General features: G+C 28.2%; 1 protein-coding gene across 1 annotated transcript in view; it reads left to right on the forward strand.

Annotated features, from left to right (window-relative positions):
- The first annotated feature begins 9,832 nt into the window (after positions 1–9,832).
- Positions 9,833–16,076, forward strand: part of LOC129968844 (uncharacterized) — a 58,593-nt gene continuing 52,349 nt past the window's right edge. Inside the window, exon 1 of the mRNA XM_056083128.1 lies at positions 9,833–9,954. Coding sequence (XP_055939103.1) covers positions 9,884–9,954 — 71 coding nt within the window. The 5' untranslated portion in view covers positions 9,833–9,883. The remainder of the gene's footprint in view (positions 9,955–16,076) is intronic.

Below are 16,076 nucleotides of genomic sequence, written 5' to 3' on the forward strand. Positions count from 1 at the left end.
TTTCTCATTTTTTATAATAAGCTGTTGCCAGAAAAATTTTATTCTAAAATATTTCACATGAATTTAATTTTTTGTTTGCCGAAAAGTGATAATATCTTTGATCAAGTTTGAGTAAGTGGTGTTCTTTTGTGCAATTAAATTATTATCTACATTAATACAGGTTTTTTTTATATTATTAAGAATTTAGCAGGTTATTGTTGATGATCTAATTGCCACCTGTATCGTATATACAAGGTACAATGGTCTCAAGTATTTTTATAATAATGCACATTTAAGTAACAAATTTAAATTTTAAATCAATTTTCATTAACTTCTTCGATACAATTAAAAAAAAAGGAATTAATAGGACTCGAACAATTTCGCAATAGTTTGTACGAAAAAAAGCAGAAAATGCTCTTTTTCGAAATACTTTTGATAGATTCGATTGAGTTTGATCGGGAGAAAATTCCGTAACAGCTTTCCTAAGATCTGACAGCCTGCCAACGTTTTAGAGACAAATGATTACTTTTGGAATTGTTCTCTATTATGTTTCACTCAGCTGTTTCCGAAACATTCTTTATTGAAGGTTATTTCTATTGGCAGGATGTTTTGTTGGGGAGACGTTTTCTGAAAGCAATTTCTAATATATTTTTTTTTGACAGCCTGACATAGTTGTACACTGTATCAGGGTTTTGAGTTCTCATTAATTTTTTTTAATTTAAAAAGATGTTTCGTTATTAATAAGTGACTGTCGCTATGTTATGTCAATTTTTTTTTCGTTTTACTAACAAATAAACTTAAAAACAATTACATAATACACATACAAATATCTTCTCAATTAAAACATATATGAGCCTTAGATGAAACAAGTCGAAACAAAATGGCAATATAAAAGCTTTCAAAATAGTATTAACAACAATAACGATGCTCATTGGTTAAATTTTCATAAAAGAAAATTGTATTAATCTGATCTTTTTTTTTGGTAATTAGAATACAGATTGTCATAAAATACATATTGAAAGAACTGAATTTCATCTAAGTTTTAGTTAAATTATTTTTCAGAGATGAATAATTCGTAAATTACATTATTTTTCAGAGATGAATATGTCGTTGGTTCATTACGAATAGGGATTGCAATACCGGTATACCGGAATACCGAATATCGGTATTTTGAGCCATTTGTACAATTTTGTAATACCGGTATTCACAAGTTTAAATACCGGTTTTTCGGTATTTACTAGAAATTTTTAAAATTCGTCTCCACTATATGTTCAGGGATCGCCAACATGACAAAATAGCATACGTTTTTGTTTTTATGTCTCCCTAACGGGCGAAATTAATTAACTAATTAATGGCTTAATTAATTGCTTAAATCTAAATTAGCGAAACATGGATTATCCCTGAAAGAAAATATTGTATACATAACGACTGATGGAGTAACAATTACAAAAAAAGTTGCAAAGTTGATTGGTGCAAATCAGCAGTTGTGCTATGCACATGGAATTCAATTAGGAGTAACAGACGTATTATACCAAAATAAATAAAGAAAGAAAGAACAGAAGAATCCAAATACTGTGGATATAGAAACTTCGGATTCCAACTTTGAAGGGAGTAAGAGTGAGAGTGATATTGACAATGAAGATAATGACAATTTAATTGTTGAAGAAGATATTGCTAATGAGGATAAAATATTAACCTATCAAGAATTGCTTCCTATAATTTATAAAGTTCGAAAAATTGTTAAGATATTTAAATGTTCCCTTATAAAAAAGGATATATTACTAAAATATATACTAACTGAAAATAAAATAGAATATATGTTAATATTAGATTCTAAAACACGTTGGAATAGTTTACTCTTAATGATGGAACGATTTTTGAAACTGAGAAATCCAATCCAAAAAACAATAATCGACTTAAACCAGTAAATTAATTTTTCAGATAGTGAATTCGACTTAATATCCAGAACTATATCAGCTCTACTTCCAATAAAACTGACTATTGAGGCGTTATGCCGGAGAGATTCTAATTTATTAACAGCTAATGCAACAATAAATTTCATGTTGCAGTCACTGAAAGAACAGCACACATCACTATCTAAAGATTTATATATTACATTGAAAAATCGCACAGTAGAAAGGCATACTGAAATAGAAATTTCTTATGGTATTTAAATAATTATAATGATTTTAAAAAGGAAAATGAAAAAGAAGAAAAGAAAATAACCAATTCAAATCTGATTAAGTTTAGAGTAAATTTTCTTAAAACTTTTTACCCACAAACCTATCCACATTCAGAATTTGGTTCAGTTATCGAAGATTATGATGTCACTACTGTCGATAGTGAAAAGAAATTGTCTTTTGAACAAAAATTAGAATTAGTGATAAATAAAAAAAAATTTAACGAACCAAAATACAATACAGAAATCAGCTATATCCAAAACCATCCGACGAGAAATCGATTTATTTGAAGATGAGGGATTTAGAGGTGCAAATACTTGAAAAAAAAATATATCGCGCATTGCTAACGGTGCCACCAGCTAGCGTAGATGCCGAAAGAGCATTTTCAGCTGGTCATTTTTACACAAAATTACTTTTCAGGCTTAATGACAGTACAATTGATGCATTATGTTTTTTAAGATCACATTTCAAAAATTTGTAATAGTACCACAGACTGAATAGTGATATTTACACTTTTTTTGTGATTTAAATAAACAAGATGTTCCTTTACTTTTTTGTGATTATATACTGTTATAATTTATGTTACAAATTATTTTTTGTGATATTTACACTCTCTAACAAAACTGGCAAATAAAACAAAGAAACACCTGTGTTTTCTTTCTTTTTCTGAAATTTCTAATACCGGTATTAAAACCGGTATCCCGGTATTAAGATTTAAAAAATACTGAATACCGGTATTGAAATTTTGGTCCGGTATTGCAATCCCTAATTACGAACCAAAGAAAGAATCAATCAATGACAGAACATTCCTACATGCAGTTGTAAATGAGACTATGACTGGCTAACAATATATTGATGCAGTTCTTCTGTCCCCCTAGTTAGTAGTACAGTCCGGTATAATTTATTTTTAAGGTTGATAACGTACCACGTCATTGAGGATTTTCTGTTCGGGATGGTCTAAACAGCGAGGATATTCAACAATTCTTACGAAAAATAAAACATAATACATTCTTCGGATCTAATTCCAATGAAATCGTTTAGGATATAAGAACATTCTCATTCAGGCACTGACAGAGAAGTGTGTTAAGTTGCGTCAACAAATGTTTTATAATGTTGTAAAAAGCAAGGCTAGAATATTGCATCGCAATTAATGTGGATATTTTCCATATTTATTCATCAAAAGACAGATATCAGACATCATTCTTAAAAATATCTGATATCGTCCATATGAATTTTTCCATTTTTATTCTCACAGGTTCAAATGGACATTTTTTTTTCTTCTTAGAGATTTTAAAAATCTTCTGTATTTTCTAGAACAATAAATCATTTTTATTCTAATATTCAAAAAGAGTGGCTATAATATTTTATCCTTCCCCACGTCCCCACTCCCATTCAATGTTGCATTGCAATTTGCAATCAGCCCTTGGCAATTGTACAGCAACATATATAAGATAGACAATGGCACGCGCAATCACACACATACACACATGCACAGGCACATACACTAAAACACAAACACACGCATACACAAAAGTCGATGTAACTTCTGGAATTGAAAACTATTTTTTACAGATTTATTTATATTATTGAAACATGCTTTTATCCTTTCATAAAAATAATTGGATCTTTTACAGAAAGAAACAAAGATACTGAAAAAAAAAAAAGTTACCAAAAGGAAATCCGAATATATTTTCCCATTCATATCAATGACGCAATGCCTTTTCTGAGAAGTCACAAAATAAAAAATTGTTTATCGTTTTGTAATTTCAACTGGATCAGACATTATCCGAGTTCTATCTCTACTAATGATAAAGATAAATGTATGCATATCTGAATGTGTATATTGGCACACTACAGGCCAGACTATTACAAAGCAAAAAACATACGCATACATATTTTATAGGGCAGAAATATGCACTCTGCAGCATTTTTTAACTTAAGAATTTTAATTAATTAAAAATTATGCACAATTATGGCGGTTTCTTTTTACGATAATTTCCGAAAAGTATTGCACAAAAATGATTTTTGCATCATTTTAAAGTTTAAAACATTATCTGATTGATTATAGCAATTATTTTGTCCTATAAGTTTTGTCCCCTTATTAATCATTTAAAAAAATCAATTGAAATATATTTTGCGACAAAATGTGTTGCATTGCTGAATCGAAACAGGATTTTTTTTCATTATTATTAACCCTATTTTTTCCCCATTGTTGATGATAAAGATGCAAAGATTAGGTTTATTTTTTCACGTCGAATAGTACTTATCCTAAGATTTACTTGTAATAAAAACTTTGTTGCATTGAAATTTTGTTGAATTTATGATTAAGATTTAATTTCAAAATTATGGTAATATGGAAATTTAGTGTAATATTATAATTTTGATGCTTAAAGATATCCATAGAAAATTAGAAAAATGAGTAGTCCAATCAGCAGAACATTATAAGAGCTCAAAAATAGTATGGATTTAAATATATATAAAAATGTGAAGTTTTAACTTATTTTGCTGAGAAAGCCATTGATTCCAAGTTATATAAAATATTTAATTGAAACTGAATTTTAATCCTGGAGAATCAACTAATCGCCAAGGTGGTTAGTTTTTAAATAAAAATGGCGTGAAGTGATAGATAACGAATTGAACAGAAATAGAACTTAAATGACTACTTTGTTCTTAGAGATTGCATTATTTTTGTTTTAAAAATTCAAAGTATTCTTCTCACATTTGTTAATAGCACACTTAAATACTGAATGACATAAAATTATATTATATATTTAATTAAATTGAAAATTATATATTTAATTAAATTGAAAATTATATATTTAATTGAAATTGAATTCTAATCCAGGCGAATCAACTAATCGCCAAAGGCGGCTAGTCTTTAAATAAAAATGACGTGAAGTAATGAACAACGAAGTGAACAAAAATGAAATTGAAATAACTATTTTGTTCTTAGAGATTGCGTTATGTTCCTTTTAAAAATACAAAATGTTCTCTCCTTACATTTGTTAAAAACTCACTAAATGACATAAAACCGTATTTTATTTTAATAGGATGATAATTTTGATTTAGGCAAGAAATGGAATACCTTATATCGGGAAATAGAAATTCTTTTATTTATTTTTTTTATCTTTATTCCTGTGTTTTTGTGATATTCTAAATCAGGAAGTATTGTTTCAATTCTTATTACTGCAGAATCTGACGAAATTTAGATTCGGATGACGAATGGATTTCATGAATCCAATGCAACGCAAACGAACATCCTTCCCCCCACTCACGTGTTGTTGTTTTTTTATACCATAAAATGTTTTTTTCAGAATTACTACATTTATTTTATTTTCTTAAATGCTGTGAACACATTTGTGATTAAAAACTCATGGTTTTGAGAATTTAAAAAAAGTTTTCAAATTCTTCAAAGAATTCTTGGAATTCGTTAATTGTATATGGTTTTCAGCATATTGACTTTTAACATATTATATTTACTATATTATGCCAACGAACAAGATAAAACATTACTAATTGATTCATAGAAGATATTGTCTTTTATTTCACCATATACTCACATTTCAAGTGGAGTATTTCTTTCATAAAGACAGTCATTAGAGTTCGACACATGATTCTTCAATTATAAATAAAGCATACCGTTTTGTATTTCCTGTGTGTCAGACAGGAACTGATATCGTATTATAAGCCATAAATAGAATAGCTAATATACTGTAAGATCGGAAACAAGATTTTGTAAAAAGAAAGAATACGTATATTTAATTACTCGAAATATCTAATTTGGAAACGTGTTAATTTATTGATAAAAAAATTGGTTTGAGTATTATTTTTTTGCTATAATATTTTTCATGTAGTGAATTGCTCACATCAGATTCTACAGATATGACCCGGGAAAAAACTTCTATCTGGTATTAAATTAGAAAAAAAATATATATATTCAACAATTTTTCATATAAATTTTATTCTGTATAAAACTTGATGTATATTTTTATATAAATACGGAACAATTTTTAAAAATAAAAATATAAACAGACAAAGAAAAAACACGGCACAAAAGTGATCTAAACATCCACCCATTTTCGGTTAAATTCATAAAAAAAAATTATCATCATTCATTATTTTTATTTATATATAGTAATGGAATTTTAAATATCGTTTGATTTTTTTATTTTGCTTATTTATTTCGCAAAAAATATTCTGTTTATTTAAAAATTCCTATTAAGCATAATAAAACCTTGAACCGTTTTTGAAAACTGAATATTTTTTTTGAAAAAAGAAATAAATTTCGCGATGATAATAAATTAGTAAATTTATTCCATTTGACTCTCCACATTGTGATAAAAATGCTTTGACTGGAAAATCGATTCGGTGACAAAATCAGATGTGTTCAGCCGAAAAAGCTGACATGACTTGATCTAGAGATTCCAGAGAATCTATACTTTATTATTAAAAAAATTTTTTAGTAGAATTCAGAGAAAAAATTTCTTTTTCAATTTCATAGGAAACTGTATGACAACTGGTATAATTAGCTGATGTTCGTGGATATTCAGCCCAGATTTTTTTTGTGTTTGTGTGCGTGTGTATGAGAATGATGATCAAAATTTCATTTAAAAAAACTGAAATAATTGAAATTTTGAGAAATTGAAGTAACGCCTTGTTTGCAGATGATATCAACATTAATGTTTTAAATTTCGATGAGCGCATAATTGTGCGAAGTAGAATCCTAAGAATTTGTCGGAGCAGTAAAGCATGGTGGTGGAATGTTCTTATGTATGGTGGTGGAGGGGGGGGGATGGATATTTTGACAATATCAGAACTAGGTAATTTGATATTTTTTATGGTATAATATATTATAAATTTATATAAATATTTTAAAAGATAATTTTAAACTGTCAGTCCAAAATTTAGATAATAATTTTTTTTTTTTGTAAATAAATGTTTTAAATAAGAATTTTAAAATGCCAGTCCCAAATTTAAACAGTGAATGTTTCTTTTTTTTTTTTTTTGTAAATCAAGAAATGATCTATAGTATTTAACTCGCAATGTTCAACACTGGTATGTCTTGTAGTGAATATCTCGAATTTCTAACAAAAACGACCCCGTAACAAGATTTAAATTCAAATGAATATATTAGAAAAATACTCAAGATGGAAAACATGACTTTAAAACAGAAAGTAAACTTAAGCGAGATAATGCATATATATATATAAACCAATCTACAGCACTTCTTACTAGACGGTTGAAAACCGTTGTAGATGCTAAAGGACACAAAGTAAGACTAAAATTAAAATATTACAAATATTATTAATGTATAATGCATAGTATAAAATGAAGTCTCCTGAAAGCGTCCGTATGTTTGAAAGAGAAAAACTCGAGAAATACTTAACTGATATTGGAGATATTTGTACCATTTTGTAGGACATTTATTGGGGAAGGTTTTAGTATGTTGAAGTCATATCAAAATTAAAAAAAGGAGTTTTATAATTACGATTTTAATTATTTTCCTACTACGAATTGAGCATGTGTAAAACAGCAGTATCTGTGCTTTGCACTTGTCTGCGCTTGTGAAAACTGACCATGTCATATCGTGTGGAAGCTACACTTAAGTTTAAAGCTAATTTTTCCTCTTGGATGTTATGCCACGGGCAGCGCTGTCTGGGTACTGCTAGTTATATAATAAATAATAAAAGACATAATTCAGATTATTGCTGCTTACATAGTACCAAGGTCACTAAAATCCACATGAAATGATTTGCTTTTTTCTGAAATGCTCTGCATTCGATCTACAGAAAATTTATTACTAAAAGATCCTATAACCATCTGCAAGAGGATAAGGATTGATGCAGTGCTGGATTATTGAAGCTTACTATAATTGGTGACGTCAAACTTGTTAATCTTCCAAAGACATGTAATTTTGTTGCACAATTAACGCAATTAAAATTCCTGAAACGAAATAAGAATCGCAGCAAATTTAAAACTTTTAATCATATATTATAAATATGTAACGCAGCTTCGAATTCAAGGTTTCGTTATTTGATACGATTTGCTAGATTAACGCGTCCCGTTTTCAACAAAGCTATTTTGGGTGGATCTCATGACTTTCAGTCGTGGTAAGATGACAGGCAAAAATTTATAAATTTAAGGAATTGATTGATGGTTTCCTGACAGAAAAGACTTATATCTCGAAATGAATTCAGTAAGAAAATCGTTTTCATGTAACGATACAAAGCGTAGATAACAATAATTCTTGTAGCTACCATTTCTTCTTGTGTGATTTTTTTTATAAATATTCTTATTAATTATATTTTTCTTATTTTTCTGCTTTTTTTTGCTAAACTTTTAATTGCTATTTTATATTTTCGAGGACTGTTTAAATAATTCTTTATTATTCATTTATAAGATTTTAAATTATAAATCTAATCAATTCTCATGACGTGACAATCACGTGGTAAAGATCTCTGCACGCACTTGTTAACTGCTAGTTGGGGTACAAAAAGCACTATGGATTCCAAAATGGCCACTGCATGTTTTGTGCGCGCTATTTGAACATAAATTGACCCATTTCGAGTAATAATTACTATCGAATGGAAAATGGCTACTTTTAATAAAAGTACGTAATAAATTATTTAATAATTATTATCATTTGAAAATATTAATTTAACAAAGTTAACGATAATTTGCATTCATAGCCCAAAAAAAGATTATATTCGTTTTTATATGGAGGATATAATAAAAAGGAAATCTTAGCTGAAGATTGGCAAAGATTATAACACATTTCATGCGGCTTGACAAATTTGTTTACTGTTTATTACAGGTAGACAATTTTGCGAAACAGATTATCATTAAAAAAGACAAAAATATTTCATAATGGTTAATTGAAATTTAAATGACGTAGTTTAAATCCAAAGCATTTTTTAGATTATATTTTTAATTGCAGATTTAGAATTGAACTCATTTTATGAATTGATTGTCCAAGTCGAGGTTTGAATATCTTAGCATGATAATGTTTTTGACTTAATCCTTCTAACTTTATTTTATTCTTAAATTTTTTTAAAACTTTTACTATTTATCATCTTTTTTTTTTAAATATTGCTATACGTGTATGAATATAAATTCTTTATCTTGAACAATTAAAAACATAATTGTAAGATTTATTTAAAAATAATTCTAAAAATATTACCATAATTAGAGAAAAATCTATGGAAATGAAATTTGTAAGTGCTGTAAACCATATTTTTATGCAAACATACGCTCCTAAGTGATTAAGGAGAAACTTCGATAAATTTTTAATTAAATAAACAAAAATTTTGGAAACCAACAATTTTTCTATCCAAGAGTTAATTTCGTGTCGAATTTGTTACCTTAAAACCATCCGTCTATCTTATATATATATATTGTGATTTGAACGATTTTTCATGCAAATATCATTGCTCATGTCGCAGTTTAAAGATAGCATGAGAGCTTATAAACATTATAATATTAAAAATAATTATTTACATGCTTTTTTTTAAATGTAAATCTTTTTAAAGATTTGATAGTAAATTTTTAAATTGGAATTTCTTGCGGAAATTCTGAGCTATCTGTGCTCCGATGGCACGTTACAGCGCCATCTGTTGTTCAAGCATAAAATCATCCTATGCCGAAGGGTCGAATTGGATGTCGACCCTTTGGCTGTCGGAGGAGAATCAGTGTTAGGTAGACAAGTTCCGTGAGCAGATGGGCCGATGGGTATTGCCTTGTCGTGTGGCGGTGGCAGGTTTCGATTCAACGCCAAAAAGGATAAGCAGTGGTTTAGGTAAGTATTGGATTTCTATTTTTATAAGACTGTGATTATTTTGAAATAGACACGATATTTTTTATTTGTAGAGAAGTAGATTCATCCAACGGTAGAATTTATGCGAATAAAAAATTTGATATGTGCTTTTTGCATTTCTCAATCATTTGTTGAATGTTCTTTTTCTTATTTTTGTATTTTGTCAAGAATTGCTGTAGAATTTCTAAAAAAGACAGTAGCAATCTGAGTTTTTAAAAATTTATACTTTTCTAAACAATTTAGAATTTTTTTTTCTATATAAGTGGGATGTAATTGTCTAATTTTATTTATATGGACTATTTAAAATTCGGGAAATCTTCTAAATAGTTTAAATGATTACTAAGTGTTTTTAAAGAAAATTGTTGCTTATTGTAAATGATTAGACGTGTGGATATCTGTATATATATGAGATTGATTGAAACGATGATTATTATAATAAAAATTTAATCATTTAATTTATGACTCTATAATACATTATTAATTAAGAGCAAATATATTTTGCTCTTAATATTCAATATCAACTCAATATATTTGCCTTTTATTTTCTACTAAGAAGTTTCATTTATAATTATAATATATCATCTATTCCATCCATCAATTAGGAAATGTTTTTTTAAACCTTAATAATTATGATAACTACAGACACAGTGAAAGAATATTCCTGAAAAAAAAATGCTTGAAAAAAAAACTTTTATGAAAATCTGCTATATTTTCTTAACAAAATTCGAATGCTTTATCCAAAATTAATTTTTAAAAAATAAGACCTGCTTTTATCTTGATAATAACAAAGAAATAGTTACCGAAGATAGATTTTATATTAATATTATTCAAACCAGAAGAAATAATAAATATTGGAGTTTTTGCTTTCTTCACAACGATTCAAATGATTTAATATATTTTATTATGGAAGAGCTAACTTTTTCATTGGTGATTCATTATTTTTATTTATTAATTGTGTTTTTATACTATTTAATTCAATTTTAATCATTTGTTGGATTTTGAAAATGAACCAATTTTATATTACAATTTTCTTTCCTTAAATTAACTTTGAAATCTTTATTCAATCCCGCTCCAAATCAAGAATTTATAATTTAATTTTAATCAAGTCAAGTAATTGTTTTCAAATGATACATTTTCTGTAGCATCAAAAATTTGCATTGCACTTTTTTTGCTTGAAATGCAATCTAACAATTTCTCAAAGCATACTGCTTAATATTTTTTACTACTTTATCTATTATATTTCCAAAGGTTTCAATTAATTAAATAATTACAATCGAATAACAATAACTGTAATTAAATACATTTGTTTCTAAGTGATAATTTACTTCTGCGTTATTTTATTCCACTTTTTTATCAATGGCTTTTTGGCTTTAATTGCGTTGTTTGTTTATAAGGATTTTCTAAAATTTCTTATATTTATGATAGATAAGTGCAATCCATTCGATCGTCTTCAAATGATAGTATAATTCGTTCTAAAATTATCTTCACGATTATTATCATGTGCTAACATGAGTTCGTTTTGGTTAGACAAACAATGCCGTTTTAGAGAAATGCATGGGCAATAATTAAATATTAGACTTTCAAATCAAGGAGAAAGCAGCGCATGTCTAGTGGATATTTGAGAGAAAGGGGTAGCACGTCTTCATTTCTAAATTATTTAATTTGACATTTAAATATAATTAAAATAAAAATGAAGCCTTTTACACATTTCTTTCAAAATTAATTTGGAACTTGCTTTCTTTCCTGAAATCTTATTCAATAATGTTTCTAACTGATTTATTTAAATGTTTTAATGTGCAATTCTAATATTAGAAAAGCTTAATGCAGAAGGCTTTACTTTTATACATCTAATTTTAACAGGTTTGTTAATTTATGTAAATTTTTTTTTCAAAAATTCAAAACACAATAGAATTGGACAAAAGAAGGCATCGGTGCTTTTATGTAGTCAAAAGAAATATAGCCTGCTTCGTTTGCTTGGCTATCATTTGATTGAATTTTCCGAAATGATGTACTTTTTAGATGGACAACAGTATTGTCATCAGTTTCGTAATCTTTGAACTTGATATAGAACCATTTCATTTAGAAACAACATCAAGGCTTGCTTGGGAAGGATCTTGTAATCTTGAGCCCTATCACATGACGAGGGCGATGTCTAATCCAAGCATCTCTGTTCCAAACTTCTTACTACATCAGCCCTATAATTCCTCAAATAGCTTGATAAGCATAATACTCTAACATGAATTAATACAATCCATATGTTAGATAACATGTTTCATTATTGACTTAAGATTATATGAGGCTTGAACGGTTTGTTCTACAGCTCTTCCTAGTCTTCGGCTAAAAAGTCACATGTTTCTGTCAGATCGAATCGATTTTGCTGGCCCTCTGTCGGGAAATGTCTTGTTTTGCATCATGTGTCAACTTTTTCGTAACAGCATTAAACATGAGATGTGTAGGAAAACTATAGAATTCGATTTACTTGAGAAAAAGTTTGAAACCTGAAACTATATGAATATGTTCTTATTGCGAAAAACTTTTTTATAGCTATATTTGATTTTTTAAAAAAATAGACGATTTTTTTAAAGTTTGTAGAAATAGTTACTATAAGAAAATGAAAAAGGATTCGAATCACTCGTCTGGAACATCTTAATATGCTAATGTTTTAGGCTTAACTTGCCAATTTTGATTTTTTTTTAAATCTATACTACATTAACTTGCACATTATATCCAGTAACTAAAATAATGATAAGTGTTGCTGTAAAATATATTTTAAAATTGTTTTTCTGAAGTTGGAAAATAAATGGCTCTGAAATAAAACTGATATCATTGAAAAACTATTTTCTCGAATTATAAAGTGATTTAAAAATATTTTTTTAATTATATGCTCTGAGCTATTACAGAAAAACAGCAAGTTTTAATTAATTTCTAATTAAAATTTTGAAAACTCCTTTGTGAGTGAGTACTTACTATCCAAGAAATAATTACATGCTAATTTTGGTAAGTCTGGATACAATAGTCTACCTCGTAGAACTTTTTTGAAAAATTATTCTTTTCAGCAGACATGTCACATGACTGAATTAACAGTGAGTATATAAACTTATAAGCATTATCATAAATTATTGCTTATCAATAAAAAAAACTGTCCCGATTTAATTTGGAAGTATGAGAAGCTCCTCGCACATATTGCGAACTACCCTATTTCTTACAGTCATAACATATTTAAAAGTCTTATTACTAATTTTCTGTGGTATAACATTGCGCCAAATTTATTTTTGGATATCGAATTACACTTAGTAATTAGCAAACACTATTTATATTCTCCATATTTGTTTTGCGCTCTAGCACTTGTTCCATTTGACTAGCTACGTCCCTGTTAATTTTAATCTATGATACAATCTAAGCATCACCAAGTAGATCTTGTTCTTCACCCTATCGAATGTTCCTTGTGCTAGGACAATACAGTGCTCAGAGTATCTATTTCATAATCAAGGAGTTTATACAGCAGATCGCTGTGTAACACATTACGACCTATTGCCACTATTGTTGTCCCAGACGATTAATCAACCGAGGCAAACCAGAATTTGACTTTGCCATCGTCTAATTTATATTTACTTATCTTGTCACCGACTTCATTACTGTTACCGTTACAAATATAATTAAATAATTTTGTAAATGGCGTTAAAATTAAAGTTGGAAATGTATTAAAAATCCGATTTCCCCAGATATCTGTTTTGAGTTTTGTGCACGTGAAATCTGATGTCAAGGATTTATCGTCTTGCCTCTGGATGCTGCATGAAAGCGTATAGAAAAGGTAGTTCTTCAAGTGTCGCCGTTGTTTTCTGACCTCGAATCAAAATTTAAAAGTTCATCCCGAAATAGCCTGTGAGGTGCTGCGAAATGGAACTTTAATAGGAAATTCTTTATAAATTATTATAATTCAATATTTATAATACGAGTTTTCTGACTGGGGGTTGAGGGTTACATTTTACCACACTTTTTTTGTACTTCCCAAATGAGTTAAAACTCGCCCACTTTTAGACCAGGCGAATTATTAACGATTATATCTATAATGTAAATATTTTAAGACATTAATTTAAAGAGAAACTTTAAGAACACTCCTGCTAAAAGAAATATTATTAGTAATAAAAATATATTTAATAATAAAAGTGCATATTTCAAGTTTAGCGCTTCATTAAAATTGCCAAAGCTTACTTTAATCTTATTTATTTTGAAATGTGATGAAAATAAAATTCAGTGAAACATACAAATTACTATTATTGAGATGTGATTTTTAAAAGAATGATTTAATGGATTTATTACAAGTCGGAATCATATGATTAAATATATCCCCGTCAATTCTTGCTCCGATGCAAACGATTTCTTACCCTCATCGACCAAAATCCATAATAAAATGACCGTTCTTATTTCTGAAATTTTATCTCAATTTGGGTTCCTATCCCTCTATAATGTCTAGGTTTCAAATCAGAAAAATCTAGTCATTTTAATCTTTGTATAGCAATCCAGATGTCTTTCTTAGTGACTGATAATGGTTCAACATTATGAAGTATTGTTCATAATGCGTTTTCAGACGATTCCAGGAAGATTAATCTAGCCAATCAAATCCAACTCCATTTCATATTTCTTTCTCTTCCATAAAAAAAAAATGTTTAAACTATTCATTGTGATGAGTTTGATTCTCTTAACTATTAATGCCATTTCAATGCTGCAATTCTTTTGTGTGATTTCAGTGACAGTTTGTATCTATGATCATTGTCACTTGGATTCATAATTAACTGCAAACGATTCTATTCATTGTCTATTATTCTATGGCCAACATTTTTGTTGCTGTTAAAGTATCTCTCCACCTAGTATTAAGTAAGTTAGCATGTTAAACGTCCTAAGTAGATTAGATTTTCATCTCGAAATCCTTCCACAAATAAATGTCGCAATTCTCAGACAGACTTTTTGAAAATGCGATCACGAACTTGGATTATTACTGGCGGGGGGAAAATGAAATTCTTCCAAATGCGTTTTCATTCGTGGCATCACTAACATCGGATCTGTAAACTAATCACGATCGCTCAAGATAAACTTTCCGACATCTGATTCCATTTACGAATTCAAGAAGTACTTATTTTTAACATCACGATCAAATAAAAGATGGTGAATAACTCAACTATAAAAGAAAATATACAACACATTGATGTTTGAATTGTTTATATCCTTAATAATAAAATCAAGAAGAAATATAATTTGTCAGCATCATTAGGATATTATAATCTATATTCGATTGTCAATACAACTGGATACTATGGACACGTCAAATTTCAAATGTTAAAGAACTTTAACTAGTTAACTGCTTAGACCTCTTCGGGAAATACGTATCTAAATTGTATCGTAAAAATTTAGCGACGAGTATACTCGTCAAACGCTGAGTACGTGTAATATGAAATTATGTTGTAATGAAATGACTTTTATTTTTTTATTTCAATAATCACATTTATTTTTTGCATATGAACGAAAAGAAACATAAAAAAAATAATATATTATTTTAATTTGCTGTTAGAGAATGGTACTGAGCAAAGCATGCTACAATATTTAATAATCTTTTATTTGTTTCTTTGATTTCGACTTGAAATTTATTTCTTGAAATTTATGAATATGTTTGAGTTTTTACTAAAATTCTAATTCAAACTGCAAATTACTCCTGACGAATAAACTCGCCATAACGTTAAACGTTGTACTTTTTTCATGATAAATATATTCGTTAAAAACAGTTAACTCGTTAAGGGAATAAAAATAAAAATAAAAACCAGTGAGAACAATCATGATATTTATTGGATTAAAATAATTCCTTCCTCCTACAAGCAGGTGCTTATACACGATTGGCAGTCGATTTCCTCGTGCTGGTTTGTAAACAAGCGATAGACATTCAATGTCGTCTTCTAAAAGCATTTTGGCGTTGTTTATTCAGTTGGATAAATACGTGAATGAATTTTTCGCTTTGTCAAAAGAACGAATTATGGAACTTACCGAAAATGACAGATCTCTTTTTGTATACCAACTATAAAGTTGATTTCCGAGGTTTTTATGAGTTTTGTTGT

This window comes from Argiope bruennichi, chromosome 1, assembly GCF_947563725.1.
Source record: "Argiope bruennichi chromosome 1, qqArgBrue1.1, whole genome shotgun sequence".
Lineage (NCBI taxonomy): Eukaryota > Metazoa > Arthropoda > Arachnida > Araneae > Araneidae > Argiope > Argiope bruennichi.